Raw genomic sequence first — 19108 nt, 5'->3', positions numbered from 1 at the left:
TTAGGAACAGAGATGAAGTCGGCAGTCATTTCGCTGTGCAGGTTGAACTCCCGAACCAAGATTCCAGCCGTGTAAGTCGTGTTGGCGGGCATCAACTAGGGGGCACCAACCTGCGACAAGCCATTCCGCCCAAACTCTCAGCCCACACAACAGCACACACACACACGCAGACATAGAGCCCCAATTAGCGAAACAATAAACCGACTTTCTCCGACGGAAATGGCGGCGGTGGCGGCGGCGTCGATGTCCACCATCGAAGTCAGCCCCGGACTACCGCCATCCCCGCACCCACCTCGCGTGGCTGCGGGCAACATAGATAACGGCACCACCACCACCTCCACCCTCCACGACAGGTCCGCGCCCGGCGGGCAAGCAAGCAAGCAAGCAGGCAAGCCGGGGTCGAGATAAGGGCGGAAACGTCACTGTATCCGGCCATCCGGATTCGGGCCCGGATCAACGTGTTCTATTCCCCTCTCTCCTTTCTCACACCCTGGACAGTTGCTCTTCGGTAGAGCACGGCTTGGCATCGCGGGGTGCGTTGTGGTTAGGGCCCAGGGGGCATTCGATGTGTATGATAAGGGGACTCGAGTAGAGAGCGCGCCCGCGCAACGGCTCACCTGGCCAACAACATGTGAGAGATATCCTTGCCCGGGAACATACGAGTGCTCAATCAATGTGCCATGATAAGCGACCTCGTTCCATGCAGCCTTTGCTGGCAGCTTAACCGCGTAGGGAGACCAATCATGTCCATGACGTCGAGCTGCCGTGCGACTGGGTATATTCAATATTTATGTATGACTGCTGGTGATACAATGATGGCCTTTCGTGAGCCCGGCCATAATAATGAGGGCTACCCGCTGGACGCCAGAGGCCGCCGCGGCATTGAGTGTTCAGGTTGTCAGTACGTAGTAGTGCCCATTGTTCGTCGTCGCCATGAACGAAAAGACAACGGAGCAAGGGGCGTCCCGCCCTGAGCTCAGCGACAGCACGGAGAGCCACATCGGCGACACGACGCACGAAGTCGTCCTCAGCAAAGATGGCTTCAAGCTCTTCCCGCAACCCGTCCCGAGTGACCCCCTCGATCCCCTCAACTGGTCTTGGGTGCAGAAACACTCCATCCTAGGCATCATCATGGCTCTGTAAGTTGTGTCTCACAGCCTCAGGAAGAAGAAAAAAGAAACATAACCTAACTTTTGGCGCTGCAACGCGGCAGGTACTTCATGTTCACGTACATCACCACCACCACCGTCCCCTCCTTCCCCCTGCTGCAGGACAAATACGCCGCCTCCCTCGCACAAGTCAACTGGACCGTCGCCATCCCCGCGCTCGGCCTATCCCTCGGGCCCCTGCTCTGCGCCTCCCCCGCCGACATCATCGGGCGGCGGCCCATCTTCGTGCTCGGCACCGTCATGGCCCTCGCCGCGACCGTCGGCGCCGCCCTCGCGCCCGACTACCCGTCGTACATGGCCGCGCGCTTCTTCCAGGGCCTCGGCGTCAGCCCGGCCTCCAACGTCGGGCTCGCCATCATCAACGACGTCTTCTTCGAGCACGAGCGCGGCCAAAAGGTCGGCCTGTGGGTGCTCGCCATCGACCTGGGCCTGCTCTTTGGGCCGCTCGTGGGCGGGTTCGTGAGCTTGGCGGGTGATGCGTGGATACAGTGGCTGTCGGCTATATTGTTTGGTGTCATTTTGCTTGCGGAGGTGGCGTTTCTGCCGGAAACGCTGTATCCGCGCGACTTGATGCTGTCGCAGACGAGGATGGTGCGTCATGTCCCATCCGTCGAGGGTGATCAAGAAAAGACGCCGTCTATTCAGGCGGGGAGCAGGCAGGTCGGCGTCGCCCGTACCAAGGGCCTTTCGTTTGCAAACGTCAAGCCCTTGCCGGGCATCATGCACCCGAAGCCGTACGACACCATCATCCGCTTCATCAAGACGTTCAAGTACGCCGTCGTGCCCATCTCGGTCATGACATACTGCTTCGGGTGGTACTGGTGGGTGCTGTCGGTGGTCACCGTCCTGCCCATAGCCTACGCGACATTCTCGCCTCAGAGCCAAGGGTGCGTGTCCATACCCTTTCGCTGCTGCTGCTTACATGTCCCAGAGATCCTAACGTGATGATAGGCTGCTTTACATCGGGCTCATCGTCGGCACGCTCGTCTCAGAGGTCCTCTGCTCGGGCACCCTGAGCGACTGGCTCATCGTCAAGCTCGCCAAGCGCGGCAACCACGCAAAGACGCCAGAGATGCGCCTCTGGTTCGCCTACCCGGCTGCGGTCCTGACGGCCGTGGGCATGATTGTCTGGGGCGTGAGCGTCGACCAAGGCTATCACTGGATGGTCGGTCAAGTAGCCCTCGCGCTGTGTAAGTCAAACCCGTGTCGCGCTGCCACTTCAAGGCACTGTTCACTGACAGGCGAAACAGTCGGGGCCGGGATCCAGATGGGCAACACGGCAGTCTGCTCATACATCTTCGACGCGTACCCGATGCAGAGCATGTCGACCATGACGTTTTACGCGGTGATGCTCAATCTCTCGGCTTTCATCGACCCCTTCTTCATTGTCCCTTGGGTGGAGAATGTCGGGTTTACCTGGACGTTCGCGGGCCATGCCATCATCACTGTCTTCTTTTGCATTCCGATTATGGCGGCGGTGCATCGATTCGGCCCTTGGCTGAGAGAAAGGTCGGGCACGCCTACATGGGTGAATCCCGAGTTCAGCAGCGACGCTTCCATGTTGGAAAGCTGAGGGGATACAGTGGCGATGTTGCGAGTGTGTCTAAATGCAGTTACAAGATGCCAAGAGACATACATACTTTTTAGAACGTTTTATATACGTGCGTTATGGTCATCCTATGGCATGGTATATACGTCATTGCACCTATCATGTAGGTCGGGTGGCACGAGCTGGTAGCTGGCCTATGTAACAACTCCATACATAGAGATATTCTCTCTACATTTAGCAATTCCCAAATAAATAAAAAGCCAGGACGGTCTGTCCCATTTCAAGGAAGCAGAGCCGTCACTGGTAAATTGCACCAATCGTCCTTCCCCGGAGAATAAGTTGATCTAGGTTGAGAATGAAAAGTTTAGGCGAGACGGAGAAGGACCATCTCGCCACGGCTCAAGGCAGGTCCAGGCCGGCCATGGCCGTGAATGAGAGCCGGAGCAGCTTAGAAGGCGGCAGCGGCAACGGCAGCGGCCAGCGCGGCGGCAACGAGACCCTGGGCCTGGAGACCGCTGGCAGCGCCCGTGGGCACGGTCGCGGGGCCAGTGGTGGACGAGGTAACGACCTGAACCGTGGTCGAGCCCGAGGGACGGACCGTGACGACGGTGGTGCCGGGGGCGGTGCCGGTAGGACCGACGGTGCTGGTCGCGTTGGAGACGGACCAGGGGGCCGACGACGAGGAGACGACGGGGACCGACGAGGTCGAGTTGATGGAGGTCGGGGCGACGACGGACGACGTGGTGGGGACCTCGGAGGTGGTGACCGGGGCCGAGGAAGACTTGGCCGGGCAGTTGGTGACGGTCGGGTTGCACGAGGTGATGGTGATGGTGCGCGTCGTGGTGGACGTCTGGGTGGTGGTGGTCGTAGGCTCCTGGGCCGCGACGACGGCGGCGAAGAGAGCGACAAGTCCGGCGGCGTACATGTTTGCGACTGGTGGTGTTTCTGAGTGACTGACTGAGTGACTGACTGACGGTGGTCTTGGGTTGGTGGATGGACGGCGCGACGAGGTCGGGTCGGTGCTGAATGAATGAAAGCGTGGGTTGACTTGCAACGCGCGTGAGAAGGGAACGAAAGAAGACTCTTGTCGTCAAGACAGATGCCGGGATCAATGAGCGTGGGTTGCGATGGTGCAAGCGGGAGGGCGAGGCGCAGGCGAGACAGGCGGGCCACCTGAACTTAAGTGAGTCGCTGTTATTCCTTCTGACTGCCGGGGCCAGAAAAATCTGACAGCCGAGAGCGGTCGTGGGGGCAGGCTGACCGAGTCGGATCGCAAAAGGCCTCACATCTCGTCTGCGCGGTGCGGTGCGGTGCCTGGGCCGGGCAAGCCTTGCCAGGGCCCCCATCGCCCCCTCCCCCCCCTCCCGTCCGTTGGCGTCGCCTCGCCGTTGGCCGTGAGCTCGATGGACCCGCGGGTATGGTGGATACACGGTGGACACAGATGGTGCGTTGGCGCCCAGATGCCAGGGCCGCGCATGTCGTGATTGGGCATGGCGACGGCGGCAGGCCGTGGTGGATCGTCAGATGCGCCTCTGACTGGGCGTACCTTGCAGGACGGGCTCGGGACCGACTCGCCTTGGCCCTTGTGCCTGTTTTTTTCTTTCCATCGGGCCATCCACGCCATCCATCCATGCCACTGTTGCGTCCACACAGCAGCCACACAGTCCTCCACTCGCTGGCGACGCCACCTGGTTGGGCTCCACGCCGGCAGCGATGGCGGTTGGGTTCGCCACGTTTTTGGGGTGTGCTGCCGCGTCTTCAACTGGAGTCGTCGAGGCTGCCATGAAATTCTCGTATCGTCTGTTCACATTGCCCGTTGGTCGCGAGGCTGTCGCATTGGGCACACCTGGACGGACCATGGAGCCCAGTCGAGCGCGGGACCGTGTGCGATGACAGACATCCCCGCCTGCCAATACGCTGCTGTTATTAGCCGGCGCTCAATGTGAGGGCCCGGGCCAGCTTGCAAGGCTGTGAAACCACGCCACCGAGTCTGTGGGATAATGAAGGGTCGGCCAGGCGGCCGCGAATAGAGTTGCGGGCGTCGCCAGATACATGGCGCTGTATCCTGCATAATAGCTGGTATTTTCTGTGCACTACTGTCAGTGCCCAGTGTGGTGCGGCGAAAGGATGGCGACGACGTCCCCTTGGGCTGCGATGCTGTCCGGGAGCGAGACGTGCGAGGAGTCGCAGCATTATCGATCAGCGCGGCCCATGCGCTTCGCACCCCAAGGCACGCGACCGAGACAGGCAGTCCAAACATGTCCCCGAGATGCAGGACGGGTGGAACATGCCATGTCCCGACGGTGCACCCGAGGATTCATCATCCTGGACGACGGGCAGGGTTGGTCACACAAACGGGGAGCCGCGTACGGGCCGTTCGTGCGGGGAGCTCCATCTCGCACGCGGATGATGCGGCAGCATACGAGATTTGAGGCGTTTCGTTCGGAAGTCCGGCCTCGAATCGGAATGTGCCTGTTGGCCGTGGACGCGCCCCCTTTGCGACTCGTGATTGCAGGCGTGCGGACTGGAGACAGGAGGAGTGGGCGAATGGCTTCAAGTTGTGACCTAGCCCGGGGGACGGCTCCATGGTTAGTGACTGCCTCAGCAGGCTTAGTCATTCGTCTCAAGTACAAGACGAGGCAGCACTGTTGAAGATAAGGAAGGTGCGAGCCAAAGGAAGGAGGAAGGCAATCCATTTCGCGAAGCACTCAGTAAGATGTTGCGTTTCAAGCACGCAATGAACACGATCGGAGTCGTACTGTGTCGACACACATGCACATGCACGCAACACACACTGACTGGCCGGCTTGACTGCCCCCGTTCGCTGATGAATGCAAGACTGCAATACGATGCGTTGTCCCAAGCGCCAAGCAGAACCACAGCTCCATTCGCGCCCCGACTCCGCGTGACATTGGAGGGGGGCCGTTGAGGGGGCCGTTACGACTGCAACGATGTGTCCGTCCATGCTCGGTTCGAGGCGCAACCCTCTAATACACGGCCAGGCCCAGTCGTGCCTCGCAGGCTGGCCAGGCGCTGGGACAAGATACACACGACGCAGGTGGTGGAGTATCAGATAACAGAGGAGGCTATAATTACAGTGCTGCACGGAGGAGTCTGGACTCCCTAGCAGTACATACGCATGGGCTATATCGTATATGTGCTGCCATCGTACCCGGCATTTCATGATGTTGGTTGTTGGCCCGATTCCCTTAAGCCTCAGCCGATACGATACGGACTTGCTAGAGGTAATCAGGTGCAGCGCCTCTCCCGGCGCCAATAATACTGTGCTCTCCACCGCAACTGCAGTAACCAGCTGCTCAGGCTGTTCTTGGTGCATCGGCGTCCCGCTGAGGAAATGAAATGGCTGCCTGAGATACTACCTGTGGGTACCGCAGCGGGCGCAGCAGCTTGCACCAAGACACGGGCGGATGCAACGCCTCCCAACCCGAGATGCCCACGCAAGTGCAAATAGCAGTACGATACAGTGCACTGAGTGCAGCATCCACGGCACGATAGCTCCTTCGTCGTAAACACCACAATCTCCTCGTTCGTCTCGGCAGCAGATGCTGCTGCATTGCATCGACAGCTCAAACATGGCCGTCGCCTGTGACGCCATCCCAGGAATGGCCTCCTGCCTCGGCGGCCGTTTCCAAGGGAATCCTGCCCCGCCCCCGCAGTTGGGCTGCTGCCTCTCTCTCCCCTCACCACACCACGCGTCGCAGCTCAGCAGCTCCCAGGCGACGACTTCTTTTTGCCGTCACGAACAACCTCGTCCACCTCTCGCGCGACCGAGGCCTTGACGACGTCCTGACCTGAAACGTCAAACGTACGCCCACAAGAACATCCAGCCCGCACCGCCGCAGTCAGTCAGGCGACGCGCGCCGGCACCGCAAACCGCTGTCGAACGAGGAGGACCCGCCAACAAGCGAGCCCCAGGGGGAGCCCGACGAACGCGACCGCCGCCCCTTTAGGTTTCCCATCGCAGGGGGCAGCGCTTCAACCTCCCCATCGTCATCATCATCATCCCCCTCTTGCAGCGAGCGAGCGGTGCAGCAGCGCCCGCCCGCAGGCACGCACGCACGTAGCACAACATGACGACGTACTCGACCGACCCGGCCCTCTACATCTTCACCTCCCTCACCGCCGGCTCCTCGCACATCGTCACCGCCACCTCGCGCCTCGAGACCATCCTCCGCGCCAACCGCGTCCCCTTCAAGGCCGTCGACATTGCCACCGATGAAAAGGCGCGCATGCTCTGGGGCCGCCGTGCCGGCAAGGACGAGGGCGGTCGCCTGAGGAAGCTGCCCGGCCTGGTGCAGGAGGGTTTCGTCCTGGGCGTAAGTTGCTGACCCCCTTCTCCCACCTTGCCCTTGCTGCTCCCGTTGCGTGCTCGCTGAGTAGTTACTGACAGATACCGTTCGCAGGACCTCGTCGAGATTGAAGACTGGAACGAATATGGCGAGCTCAAGCAGCACGTCAAGATCTACTACGACGAACACACCATCCCCTCCATCAACGACAAGCCCCCCGAGCCGCCCAAGCTGAAACAGCCCGTGAAACCCGCACCCGCGGCTGCCTCCGCCGCGTCGACGGCCAGCACAAAGGCGGCGACAACACCTTCGCCGCCACCCGCGCCGCCGGCTCCGACAGCCGAGCAGAAAGCCGCCGCCGTGGCCGCCAGCGCCGCCGCCGCCGAGGCGAAGAAGACGGACGGCGTCAAGGGGGCCACCACCTCCGCCGCAGCGACAGCCGCGGCGACCACCATCCTCCCCATGCGCAGCGTCGCAGACGAGGCAGCGCAGAAGGCTAAGGAGCTTCGCCTGCGGACTCTGCGCGAAAAGGTCCACGGCAAGAAGGCCGCCGACGCCAGGCCTACCACGCCCACAAACCTGACCACCTTGTCGTCCTCTGGAGACAACAAAGCCGCTACGAGCGTCGCCGCGGGCGCCGCGGGCCTGCAGTCCCCCACCAGCGGCGCCTGGAAAGACCTCTCGCTGCGCGGTTCCGCAGCCGACAGTGACGTGGAGTTCTTTAGGGAGACGGTGCAGAGCCCCACGACTGGGCGGTGGAGGCGCGGGTCTGGGTCTGACGGCGTGGACGCCTTGGGTGCTCGCCTGGCGGAGGCGTCCCCAGAGGAGATTAGGAAGATTGAGGCCGAGGCGGCGATCAAGGAGGAGCCGGAGCTGGAAGACGAGGATGACGATGATGACGACGAAGATGAGGATGACGAGGAGGAAGAGGACGCGGAGAAGGCCAAGCCCAAGGAGGCAGCGAAGCCTAAGGAGGAAGCGAAGCCTAAGGAGGAGGTAAAGCCCAAACAGGAGTCCGCGACAAAGGACAAACCTGAGGCCAAGCCAGCCGCAAACAAGGAAGAGTCAGAAGATGATGACGACGATGACGATGAAGACGAAGAGTCGTCCGATGAGGAGCCCAAGAAGGAGCAAGGGGCCAAAAAGGCGGCGCCGGCGACCAAGTAGTCGGCGACAGCCGGGCCTGTCACAAGTCATTATACAGCGTGTTTGCATCTTGGAGGCCACACGATATACACCCGTTCTGGGACCTTGAACTCATCAAGTCAAGTATCGACACTGCACAATATACACTCGCCATGCTCATCCGTGATGTACACGTGCGCGCCCGCCATGCTGCATGTCCCATAATCCCCACAATGGTATATCGCACAACGCGCCATCCTTCGCTAACCACTCTGCGATTTTTTAATACAGTCCGTCATCGTCGCTCGCCGTCCCATCCAGGAAACCCATAACCGCCTTGCCTTTGCCCTTGGAATTTCCATTCGTCGGTCCAATCACGCTCCCATGGTCGCTGTCGTCGAACTCATCGTCACTGGTCAAGGCCACGGCCTTGCCCTTGCCCTTGCCCTTGCTGGACTTGGCCGTGTGCCCGGAGCTGCTGATCTTGTTCCTCTGCGGCAGCGTGTGGGCAGATCCATTAGTCGCCCCAGGCGGAGCCCCAGAGGCATCGCTCTGCTTGTCGCTAACCCCTTCAAACGTGGCGCGGACCTTTTCATAATGCGCCAGCTCTCCGGCGCTGACACTAGGAATGAGCTCCTCGTGAGCGGCCATGAAGTCCGCCTCGGTGACCATGACAGCAATGTCTTCGGGCGTGGCGTAGTGGTCAAAGTAGTACGCCGTCGATATCTCGTGCTTGCCGCCGCGCTCGCTGTTGATGGCCTTGACTTTGGCGTCTACTGATGCCGCTTGTCTCGTGACAGCCTTGAGCATGGCGTCGCTGCAGAGGGCGTAGAAGTCGGCGCCCGTGTATGTAAAGGGGAGGCGATCGGCCACCGCCTTGAGAGACACTGACGGATGCAACGTGAATCTGTAAACCCGTTAGATAACTTGTCCGCGAAACAGTGGACAGGTGTAACGTACTTTCGGGTGAGCGCTTCCATGATGGTGAGCTGCTTGTCGTGCGTGTCGGAGACACCAAGATACAACATCTTGTCGAACCGACCAGGGCGCAGTAGTGCAGGGTCCAGCAGATCAGGTCGGTTCGTCGCACCGATCACGAAGACGCCCCCGGCGTCCTCACCTCCAGACATGCCGTCCAACTCTGCGAGAAGCTGAGACACGATACGGTCCATCACGCCACCGCTATCGCCCTGGTTTCCTCGCTTCGGTGCTACCGAGTCCAACTCATCGAAGAAGACGACGCAGGGCCGTGCGTCGCGCGCTCGCTGGAAGACTCGTCGCACATTGGCTTCCGACTCACCAATGTACATGTTGAGCAGCTCGGGTCCCTTGACACTGAAAAAGTTGAGACTGTACTCGGTCGCAATGGCCTTTGCCAAAAGCGTCTTGCCAGTGCCGGGAGGTCCGTAGAAGAGGATGCCAGAGCGCTTCTTCATACCCTTGGCGAACAGCTCCGGTCGCTCCAGAGGCAACTGAATGGTCTCCGTGACGGCCTCCTTGACGTTGCTGAGGCCACCAACGTCGTCCCACGTCACGTTGGGAATCTTGGGGGCACCAATCGAGTCGGAGAAATTCTTCCGAGCAGCTTCCACGGCCACATCGAAGTCGGCCGCGGTGAGGCATCGTGCGAGCGGCCCACCAGCGACCTGCAGGTCCCTCACCGTCACTGTGGCCCCGACGCCGCTAGTTTTCCGCGACAGCTGCTCAAGTCGTGCCTGCTGGGCAATGGATGCGCGCTCCACAACGTCCACCAGGTCGCCCGCCACAAGCGCCGCAGTCTTGAGTGCGATAGAGTTCAGGTCGATCGAGGGCTCGAGGCTGACTCCGCGATCCTCTACGACCGCTCGGAGAATCGTCTCTCTCTCGGCCTCATCCGGAGCCCCCATCTCCAGTTCATGCGTGAAGAGGCCGCGGACGCCATCTGGCACTTGGTCTACCTCGTTGGTTGTAGCGATGAGCACTCTGGCGTCTTCCAGGATCTCCTTCATGGTAGATTCGATTCGATCCGCCGTGAGGGCCTCGACATGCTGTATCAGCAGCGCACAGCAGTCCGGACCGCAGCTCATGGCCCTCTCGGCTCGCGTTCTTAGAAACCCCTCTGTCTTGACATCGCCACCGCTGCCACCTCCTTCGCTCAAGATGTCATACGCATCAATGGAGTAGGTGTGCAAGCCCATGTCGGCGCAGGCCGCTGTCGCAAGGGTCGACTTTCCAATGTTTCGGTGCGTGGAAGTGAGGAGGATGGCGACGGGCGGCATTTTGAGATGGATAGCCCTCTGGCTTGTCGCAGCTGCGAGAAGCTCTCTGAGCTGCCGTCGGAGTGGAGACACATACTGAGGCTTCTGTTCTGCCAACGCGGGAGGGGAAACGTCGGACGTGCGTCGGGGCACCTTCTTCAAACCCAAGTAGTACGGCCAGGTGCTCTGGTTGCTGCCCGGTATCTTGCTCGTCTCGAAGCCCGAACCGTGCATGCCGACGGTGGAGCTGTCGATGCATGCCACCGAGCCCCAAAACGCCTCGGCGGTACTGTCCTCATCCTCGTCCGCCTTCTGGATTTGTATATGTCCGACCTTGAACCACGCGACGTTGTCGACGTGAGACGGCGCCTGATCCTTGTTGTTGCCTGCGGTCAGCGCCACGACATCGTCGACTTCTGAGCCTCCCGTAGCCGGCCCTTCCTGGAGTACCCGACCTAGCTGAGCATCAACCGGTACAGCGATCAGGTCGCCCGTTCGGACGAGGCGAGTCTTTTGCGCAAAGTATCGCTTGAGCCCGCCCAAGACCGCGGTCTGATACGCTCGTTCGGCCGAGATTGGTGTACGGATATGGTGGATCGCAATATCCTTGGCGTATGGTGGATGGGAGGCGCTCGTGAAACGAGGCAATGTGCCCTTTCCTTGATATGACTGTTTCTTGAGGGCGGAGATGCGAAGGTGCGTAGCGTTTTCGAGATTGGCGATGAGGACAGGAGACGCATAAGCGGTCGGACTTGACGGCCGTTGGACCTGAGAGTCGAAGAAAGAAGTCTTCCGCTCTCCGGATCTGGAGGTCGGAATCCTGCTGACCGGTCGCTGGGAGTAGCCCTCTGGGAGTCCGTACACCCGGACCGGGCGCCAGTTTCCCTCGACCTCGGGCTGCCCAAAGCTGCCAAGCCCAAATGCGCCGAATCCGTTCAGTGGTGGCTCTTCTGCTACCTCGATGCGGGCCCAGTCGCCCGAAAAGCAGCCAATCTTGGGCAGCGACGACATTTCGACATATATCCTGGCTTCTTCATCCTCGTCGGCGGAGGGTTTCGGGTGTAGGAGGTCCGACGGCATCGGCTTGAGGAGGCCCTGCGCCTTGAATAGGCGGCCACGCGGTCGGTCCGGTCGGGCCGTGGCAGATGTAAAATTGGAGAAGACGGATCCTGGGGTAGCAGCGCCGTTGGTCTTCCGCCCGCGGAGGGTTCCCATTGTCATGGGCGTTCCAGGCTGCATCGTACCCAGCCCGCTAACATTGGTTGGTGGGAGCGCAGGGGCGTGCAGTGAGAGCATGTCGTCCATGGAGTCGTCGGATAGCTCATCGTCTTGCTCGAGCTCTGACAACTCCGTCTCCGTCTCCGTAGCGGTCTCGGTCTCGGTCTCGTCAGGTCGTGCATCGGTCCGGTATCGTTCTTCTGCTGCGGAGAAAAACTGGTCGGTGTTGCCATCTTCGTCGTCTTCAGTGACGCCGTTGAGTCGGTGGCTCGCCTCCATGGAGGCCTGTCGCCGGGCGTGCCTCGCGTGGACGCGCCCGCGCATGAGCACGATTTTCGTTGTGCTGGTCAGCACGCCTTGGGCGACAGGCTCGCAAAGCATAATTTTGCCTGGGTTCGGCGGTTGATGCGTGACGGGATGCGGCGCGAGGGGCAGGGCGAACATGTCTCCCGCGTGGACAACCTTGAGGCTGCCAAGCGATGTTCTGATCGCCGCCGTGAGCCGCTCCTGGGCGGTTTGGCTCGCCGTGACCTTGCCTTGTGGATGCGTGGGGTGATCACGGTAGAATGTGCCCTCGCCGTTTTCGATGCGCTTGGTGGATTCGCTTTCCAGGCTGACGAAGACGGTCTCGAGCGGTATCGGAGCGACGTCGAGGACAAGAATCTCAATGCCGCTCCGACTATGGCTGGACAATTTCGAAGGCGCGACTTGCTGCAGAGTGACGGCAAAGCTCTGAAGGGCCGGCGACGAGGGGGAGAACTGAACAGTCGAGTGGGCGAGCGCGGCAGATCGCACAACGGGGACTATGGACCAGGCCGTCTCGGAAGGTGCGGCATTCGGTGCCCAGGGCGAGACGGCGACATGGTACACCTGGCCCGGCTGTTCATCGTCTGCGTCTATAGAATGCTGCCTGTTAGAGGCACGTTCATGGGCGCGCGCATGACGCAGGGGAGGGGTGCTAGACGTACCGTCGCCGAGCTGGGGGAAGAGGTCCGCAAACAGGTCCTGGGACAGGATGCCAACGTCGCCCTTGATATGATCGTCGAGAACCAGCCTGGCAGAGATGGCAGGCTTGTCTTGCCTCCGCCTGCGGCCGTTTCTCTTGTGCGACAAAGCCGCACGGGCGCTTGAGGCGGCCATGATGCGCAGTGCGCAGTGCGCAGTGGGAGGAGTCGGGAGTGCGGAGCCGCTGCGGGAGCTGGGGAAGCTGGGGGCGGGAGGTGGAACAGGCCGGCGGAAGTCTATGCGAGCGACAAGACCATGGCGTTGAGGGAATGCGATTCGGGCCCGTGGCGAGTCGACGATGCCGCGAGTGGGAGGGAGCTCTGCTGAAGGTTGTCGAATCTCGTCGACGGAATGGCAAGGATGGGGTTGGTCGCTCGGCTCGAGAGTCGACGGGCGCCTCCAGCCTCGGCTTCGGGGTCCGGCGCGCCGCAAATGGCAGCCCCCAGTTCCCCACACCGACGGGCGCGGGCGAGCGAGCGAGAGCCCCAGCCCCTGTCGGCGCCTGGCGTTATTGATCCGGTCCGCGCGATTCAGTCACGGGCGACCCGTCGGCAGTCGGGAGGATTTTGGGGAAGCAGGAGGCGAAGACGGCACGGAGATTCCTGCGAATTTGAAGGACATTGACGGGCACTGCCTGTTGTAATACAACAAGCCAGGTGCGACTCGGGTGCCTGCCGATTGTACCTAGCGAGCATGGAGTCAGGAATCAAGGCATCAAGGCACCATAATCCCCAGGCACTTTGTGGTCGGATCCAAGGGCTGCCCGTTATTCGTTGCAACGACCCCGGCAACTGCCGCCAGTTCGGAGCACAGCAGTTCGCTTGTGTTAACTCGATTCCGTCTACGTATCTGCGCCGACACGGACAAAGCTGCAAAAACCTGTGCATGACGCAGCGTGGCTAAAGACCAAGGAGCGAAAACAAGACGGCTGTCTTAGCAGCTGACATCTGCCTTTTGACGTTCAAATCGAGGCTGTCATTGTCCTTGAACCCAGTGACATGGAACTCTTGACGGCCACCCATTCATATGACGAAGCCGATCACTCGTGCACTCGGAGAGCAGCAGCAACAGCATTTCCGGTCGTCACACCACACGGAGGCGATTGCGTGGGCGCGATCTGGGCATGGCAGGAAAAACATCATTCAACATTCACGTCGTGCAGCAGGCCGCGGCGTCATCATCGGCGCGCGACACCGCCCTCCATTCACTCCCGTCTCTCACGAGTCACGACATGGTGCATGAGCGAAGTGAACGACCAAGTCTCGTGATACACTACGGTGAAGGAACAGCGGTGGACGGGCGATGTTCCAACCCTTGCCCTGCAGCATGAACAAAGCATGATGGGCTGACCTTTTTCTCCAGGTATGGAGCCGGGTAGGGTATTCGGCCCGTGGCAGAGTGATGAGGCGTCGTGCCAATGGAGGGTCCTCGCCCATTGAACATGTCGCGCGCGTCGTCGGTCAGGCGAACAGGCATGTTGCCAATCTCCCGCAGGCGGACGCTGAGTGCAGAGACGCTGCGGAACGCCAATGGATCGCGTGGGTTCTCTAAGCCAAGAAATTTGTGCTCGTCGCAGCCGTTCGCCCATAGTGATGGTGGTTGTTTGGAGGCACCTAATGGTGGGGGGCGTCACGGTGACACGCCGATCCATCTTCACATGCTGGAGGAATGGCTACCAAGTTAGTCCATGCCCTGTTGCTTGCGTCCAATCTTCAGCGCCCGCTAAAGAAATGCGCCCCAGTGCAGCTGCACAGGGCCGTGGATGCGCCAACCACAGTGGCCCGATTGCCCCCACGAACCCACGATGACGCCAAGTCGGAGGCCCCTTCTGGGCCCCCTGATGGCTGATGGTCGATGCAGGCCCTGGTGCAGCGGCATACCCGCCCACTGGGAAACATGCATTGGGAGGAGGCTGGAACATGGGCCGTCTTTCCAGCTCTGACCGCCGCCGCCGGCTTCAGTCTCTCCCATACTACTAACAAGCTTCGCAACAGGCGTGGTGTGATCTTCATCGACCAAGCCCGGCAAGCCATGGCGCCGGCTCTGCGCCGTTGACGGCTGAACTAGCCGAACCACTGCGTCATCGCGAGATTGCATCCATCAATTGATCTTGTTTGCCAATCTCGTCGACTCATCTCCCTCTCACACCTCTACTCAGGACGCCCCTGGACGAAACAATCTCACCTTGATGTCGTGCCGTCAATTGACAGGCTCGTCTGGAAGAATATGGGTGCGTCATCAAGAGGCTGCCAGCAAGCGTCTGGATCGAGTACGCAACTCGCCCAGCACGCCGTCGAGTTCACACATCAGGCCGAGAAGCTCTCCCTGCGACAACCGACTGGCGAGGCTCCCTCTGTTGCCATCAAGGCCGATTTCGTGACGCCTCAGGACCCCGTCATAGTCGAATCCGATGGAAGCCGATTGCCCGGCGTCCCGCTCCAAGAAGCGCACAGGCTCAATGTCCTCCGCGAGGAACTCGAGGGCCCGCCCAAGACGGTCGAGATCAAGCAGGGCGACGAGACCAAAGAGAAGATATCCAACACCAATGCCAATGGGAGCGAGGAACACAAGGTCGTCCGCATGCCCAATGGCCAGGATGGCGAGTCGCCACAACCGTCGGCGGGCGGGACGTTGAAGCGTTCCATGCCACCGTCGCACACCCACCCGCTATTCCCTCCGCTACCGCTATACGGGCCGCCTTCGCTGCTACGCAAAGTCCAGTGCCTCTTCTTCCGGATATCTTCCTTTTTCCTGAGCCTGGCATTCCTCTGCGTCATCGTTCTCGGAGCGGTTTTCACTAGCATACCCCGCGCTACAAACAAAGTGTTCCACAGATTGACGCTTCGCAAATTGGACGAAAAGAGGCCCTTTTACGAGGAGGAGAAACGGCGAGCAGAGCTGAGGAAGAAGAAGCAAGACGCGTGGGGGCGGAGGCCATCTGTGGACGGACTGCAAGGAGATCAGGAGAGCGCAGCTGACGAGTATCCCCCGACTGAGGGCGGCAAAGACCCCATTGTTTGCGACGTTGGATACTACGCAAGGAGAGTCGGACTGGACGTCGAAGAGTTCAAGGTTCAGACCGAAGATGGCTTCGTCATCGATCTCTGGCACGTGTTCGACCCGAAAGAGTACACGAAGCTGGACGCGACAAGCCGCGATCACATGGGCCCAACTGTCTTTCAGGGCTCGACGAAGAAGCTCAAGGACACGGAAAAGAAACCCAAGTTTCCCGTGCTCCTGATGCACGGGCTTCTGCAGAGCTCCGGGGCCTACTGCTGCAACGACGACGAGTCGCTGGCCTTTTGGCTGTGCAAATCGGGCTTCGACGTCTGGCTGGGCAACAACCGGTGCGGGTTCAAGCCGCGTCACACTGTTCTCGAGTACGGGGACCCGCGGATGTGGTGTTGGAACATTCGACAGATGGGTGTCTTTGACCTGCCCGCGCTCGCATCGCGGGTGCTCTCGGAGACGGGCTTCGAGAAGATTGGCCTGATATGCCATTCGCAAGGCACGACGGAGACGTTTGTGGCGCTCGCCAAGGAGCAGCGGCCAGACTTGGGCGAGAAGCTGACCGTCTTCTGTGCGCTGGCTCCCGCAGCCTACGCAGGCCCCCTGATCGGCAAGGTATACTTCAAGTTCATGCGTCTCATCTCGCCAGGCATGTTCAGAATGGTATTCGGGATCCATTCCTTCATGCCCATCATGATGCAGATGCACGAGCTGCTGCACCCGCGCTTCTTCGGATGGATGGGCTACAAGGTGTTTTCGTACCTCTTCGACTGGACGGACACGCGGTGGGACCGCGGCCTGCGCGACCGCATGTTCCAGTTCGCGCCCGTGTACGTCAGCGCTGAGTCGATGCGCTGGTGGCTCGGCCGCGAGTGTTTTGCAAAGCACAAGTGCATCCTCGCGACCAAGGAGACGACCAGAGAGGAAGAAGCCATGGACGCATACGATGACGGCCAGGCTGAGGCGGCAGATCCGCCCGAATCCCAGCAAACTGCCGACTCTCAACCTGGCAACGGCGGCACGGCGTGGTACAACGAGCAGGTTCCGCCGTTTGCGCTCTGGGTCTGCGGCAACGATCAGCTCGTGGACGGCAGAAAGCTGCTCAAGCGGTTCCGCAACGGACGGGAGCCGCACGTCAAGCTCGTGCACAGCAAGGTGGTGGACGAGTACGAGCACCTCGACGTGCTCTGGGCCATGGACGCGCCGGACCGCATCTTCACCGAGATTCGCGAGGTGCTGTGGAAGACGTGCCACGCGCGCCACGCCTGTCGCGTGCCGGTGGGCTGCGAGGCGGTAGAGGCGTGGCGGCGCCCTGAGTCGGGTGTGGAGGGAGAGCCGTCGGCTAGCAAGGAGGGATAGGAACGCCACTGATGCGGCGATGGTGTCAGCGGCACATATATGGTGGTTCTAGAAGGGCAACGTATCTTGTTCAGGTTTTGATGGGCAGCGATGGAGTTGCTGGATGGGATTGGGATTGCATAGCGTAAGAGTTGGTTCATAGACATGCGGTTGTACAAAGACAATTCTCACAACTTTCGCGTTCTCTAGACAAAGTATTTGGAAGGATCTTCTGAATGGAGAGTCACGGACTGCATGGAGTCCATGGACTTCTATTGTATCGCCCGCTCTGCGAGTCCCGTGCAGCGTATGTGACGAGTCCCCTTTCCGAGATCCACGCAAGATACGGTGAGGGAAGACGGCCCGGCCCCACGGCCAACGATTTGATGAACACACGAGATGACGGCTCGGCAATGCAACCAGGTTTTCTGCCAGTTGGCGCCTGCGGTGTAACTCCCCTTGCCTGCGATAACGGCCGCGCGGGTTCCCCCCCCCCCCAAGGAGCGAGCGGAATTCGCGCCGCCCGTGGCTAACACTACCCCAGCTTTTTCGTCATCATGCCGGTGCCGTGGGGAGGGGCCGCGGTAGGCGGACACGAATGTGGTCTAGCGGCGGTGCCGCCCTGAGGCCCGTCCGTTACAATCCAGATGAGGAAGTGCTACTGTTTCCGTGCTCCGTCCGTCACTGATCGAGCGCTGAGGCTTGGAAATACCGTATTCGTGTATGTAGCGAAATCACATCTCCAAGTGACGTGGGGTAGTCATACTGTTTGTGTCTCTATGTGTATGCCCATGGTCGAGCGAGTAATGGCCCCCCCAGGCAGTCGTTATGTACATGAGCTTAACTTATGTATATATGAACAGTCATGAGAGATCCTGATCCGAATCTATTGGGTTAACGTTGGTCAAACCCCCCGTGAAACCTCCATGAATCAAAACCCTAACAAAGGTCTAGAGGGAGCTCACGCCGCAAAGCTATAGCCGCGCTGCGACGTCGAGTTGCTCTTGACCTTGTACTGCACCTTGCTGGGACACTTGCCCTTCGCGCCGTCCGGCTCCGCGGCGACAAACTTGCCGCTCTGCAGCGAGCCCTGCACGTTGTAGTGGTACCACACCTCGTTGAGCACCTTGCCCTTGCAGCCGAGCGTCACCTTGGCGCCGTGCTTGGCCTGCAGCACGCTCTGGATCTGGTCGAGCGCGTACGTCTTGCTGCCCGAGGGGGTGATGCCCGCGTCAGCGAGCCACTGGTACGTCGGCAGGGACTTGAAGAGCTCGACGGTGCGCGAGAAGTACGCGGCCGCCTCCTCGGTCGGCTTGTAGCCGTCGTAGCACGAGGGGGCGAGCGTGCTGATGCAGGTGCCGTGCTTGCCCCATTCGTGCTCCCAGAAGGTCTCGTCGTCGCCCTTGTAGTCCTTCCAGAACTTCTGCATGTAGTCGAGCGTCGCGCCCGCGCCGTTGGCCGTCAGGATGTCGCTGATGTTGGTGTAGGCGCGCGAGCTGTCGCACTGCTTCGGGTACGAGCCGTCGCAGTTGTCGGGCCAGAGGCCGTGGATGGTCCACGAGTCTGCAGACACATGATTAGCATTACACACACACACACTCTCTCTCTCTATATATATATATATATATATATATCTGTATATATCTTCTCTGTCCCTCTGCTCTCTGGGTTTAAGGGGTTCATATGCAGTGCAATGGAGGGATTGGGCGCGGGTGTCAGTAGTCAAAATCACATACCCGCCGGCCCGGTCGCGGGCTGCGTGTCCCAGAACTGCGTCTGCAGCAGCTGGCCCGCGGGGATGAAGCAGCACGTGTCCTCGACGGCCGTGTTGTTGTGGCACGACAGCGGGAGGTTGCCCGGGCAGCTCTTGGAGCCGGCCAGGGCGGTGGCCGGCAGCAGCGCCACGAGGGGGGCGAGCGTGCGAAGGAGCGAGGCCATAGCTAGATGGGCCTTTTCGTTGTTCTGTGTCTTTTTCTCGGCGTCTGTAAGAAGCACGGTCACGTCGTCCTCGGAAAGTGAGTGTGCGGCTCTTCTACTCTATTTATCATCGGCGGCGGCGGCGCCGACGGGCTTTGGCCGAAGACACCTACCGGCGTCGTCCTACACCAGTACCAACACCCGCGTGCACAGGTAGTAAGCGGTAAGCGA

At 60.4% G+C, this 19108-nt stretch overlaps 6 protein-coding genes across 6 annotated transcripts; 3 read left to right on the top strand and 3 right to left on the bottom strand.

The window, feature by feature from the left end:
- Nucleotides 1-933: 933 nt before the first annotated feature.
- Nucleotides 934-2742, top strand: PLICBS_000544 (uncharacterized protein; the record flags this gene model as incomplete). Its single annotated transcript, XM_018318441.2, has 4 exons — nucleotides 934-1139; nucleotides 1214-2056; nucleotides 2121-2359; nucleotides 2420-2742. The coding sequence occupies 4 exons, from the start codon at nucleotides 934-936 to the stop codon at nucleotides 2740-2742; spliced, it is 1611 nt and encodes a 536-aa protein (XP_018183966.2).
- A 424-nt stretch (nucleotides 2743-3166) lies between these two features.
- PLICBS_000543 (uncharacterized protein) lies at nucleotides 3167-3643 on the bottom strand (the record flags this gene model as incomplete). The annotated part of the gene is made up of 1 exon (XM_018318442.2): nucleotides 3167-3643. The coding sequence occupies one exon, from the start codon at nucleotides 3641-3643 to the stop codon at nucleotides 3167-3169; it is 477 nt and encodes a 158-aa protein (XP_018183967.1).
- A 3166-nt stretch (nucleotides 3644-6809) lies between these two features.
- Nucleotides 6810-8195, top strand: PLICBS_000542 (uncharacterized protein; the record flags this gene model as incomplete). The annotated part of the gene is made up of 2 exons (XM_018318444.2): nucleotides 6810-7055; nucleotides 7143-8195. The coding sequence occupies 2 exons, from the start codon at nucleotides 6810-6812 to the stop codon at nucleotides 8193-8195; spliced, it is 1299 nt and encodes a 432-aa protein (XP_018183969.2).
- Nucleotides 8196-8435: 240 nt separating this feature from the next.
- On the bottom strand, nucleotides 8436-12748 carry PLICBS_000541 (peroxisomal assembly protein; the record flags this gene model as incomplete). The annotated part of the gene is made up of 3 exons (XM_018318445.2): nucleotides 8436-9060; nucleotides 9114-12504; nucleotides 12577-12748. 3 exons carry the CDS (start codon nucleotides 12746-12748, stop codon nucleotides 8436-8438), a joined length of 4188 nt encoding a protein of 1395 aa, XP_018183970.2.
- A 2091-nt stretch (nucleotides 12749-14839) lies between these two features.
- PLICBS_000540 (uncharacterized protein) lies at nucleotides 14840-16981 on the top strand (the record flags this gene model as incomplete). Its single annotated transcript, XM_018318447.2, has 1 exon — nucleotides 14840-16981. The coding sequence occupies one exon, from the start codon at nucleotides 14840-14842 to the stop codon at nucleotides 16979-16981; it is 2142 nt and encodes a 713-aa protein (XP_018183972.1).
- A 940-nt stretch (nucleotides 16982-17921) lies between these two features.
- Nucleotides 17922-18898, bottom strand: PLICBS_000539 (ribonuclease T2-like; the record flags this gene model as incomplete). Its single annotated transcript, XM_018318448.2, has 2 exons — nucleotides 17922-18523; nucleotides 18697-18898. 2 exons carry the CDS (start codon nucleotides 18896-18898, stop codon nucleotides 17922-17924), a joined length of 804 nt encoding a protein of 267 aa, XP_018183973.2.
- Between the last annotated feature and the right edge of the window lie 210 nt (nucleotides 18899-19108).

This window comes from Purpureocillium lilacinum (genome assembly GCF_023168085.1).
Source record: "Purpureocillium lilacinum CBS 284.36 DNA, scaffold_1, whole genome shotgun sequence".
Taxonomy (NCBI): Eukaryota; Fungi; Ascomycota; class Sordariomycetes; order Hypocreales; family Ophiocordycipitaceae; genus Purpureocillium; species Purpureocillium lilacinum.
Note: the sequence above shows the minus strand (reverse complement) of the source record. Positions and strands in the feature narration are given on the sequence as shown.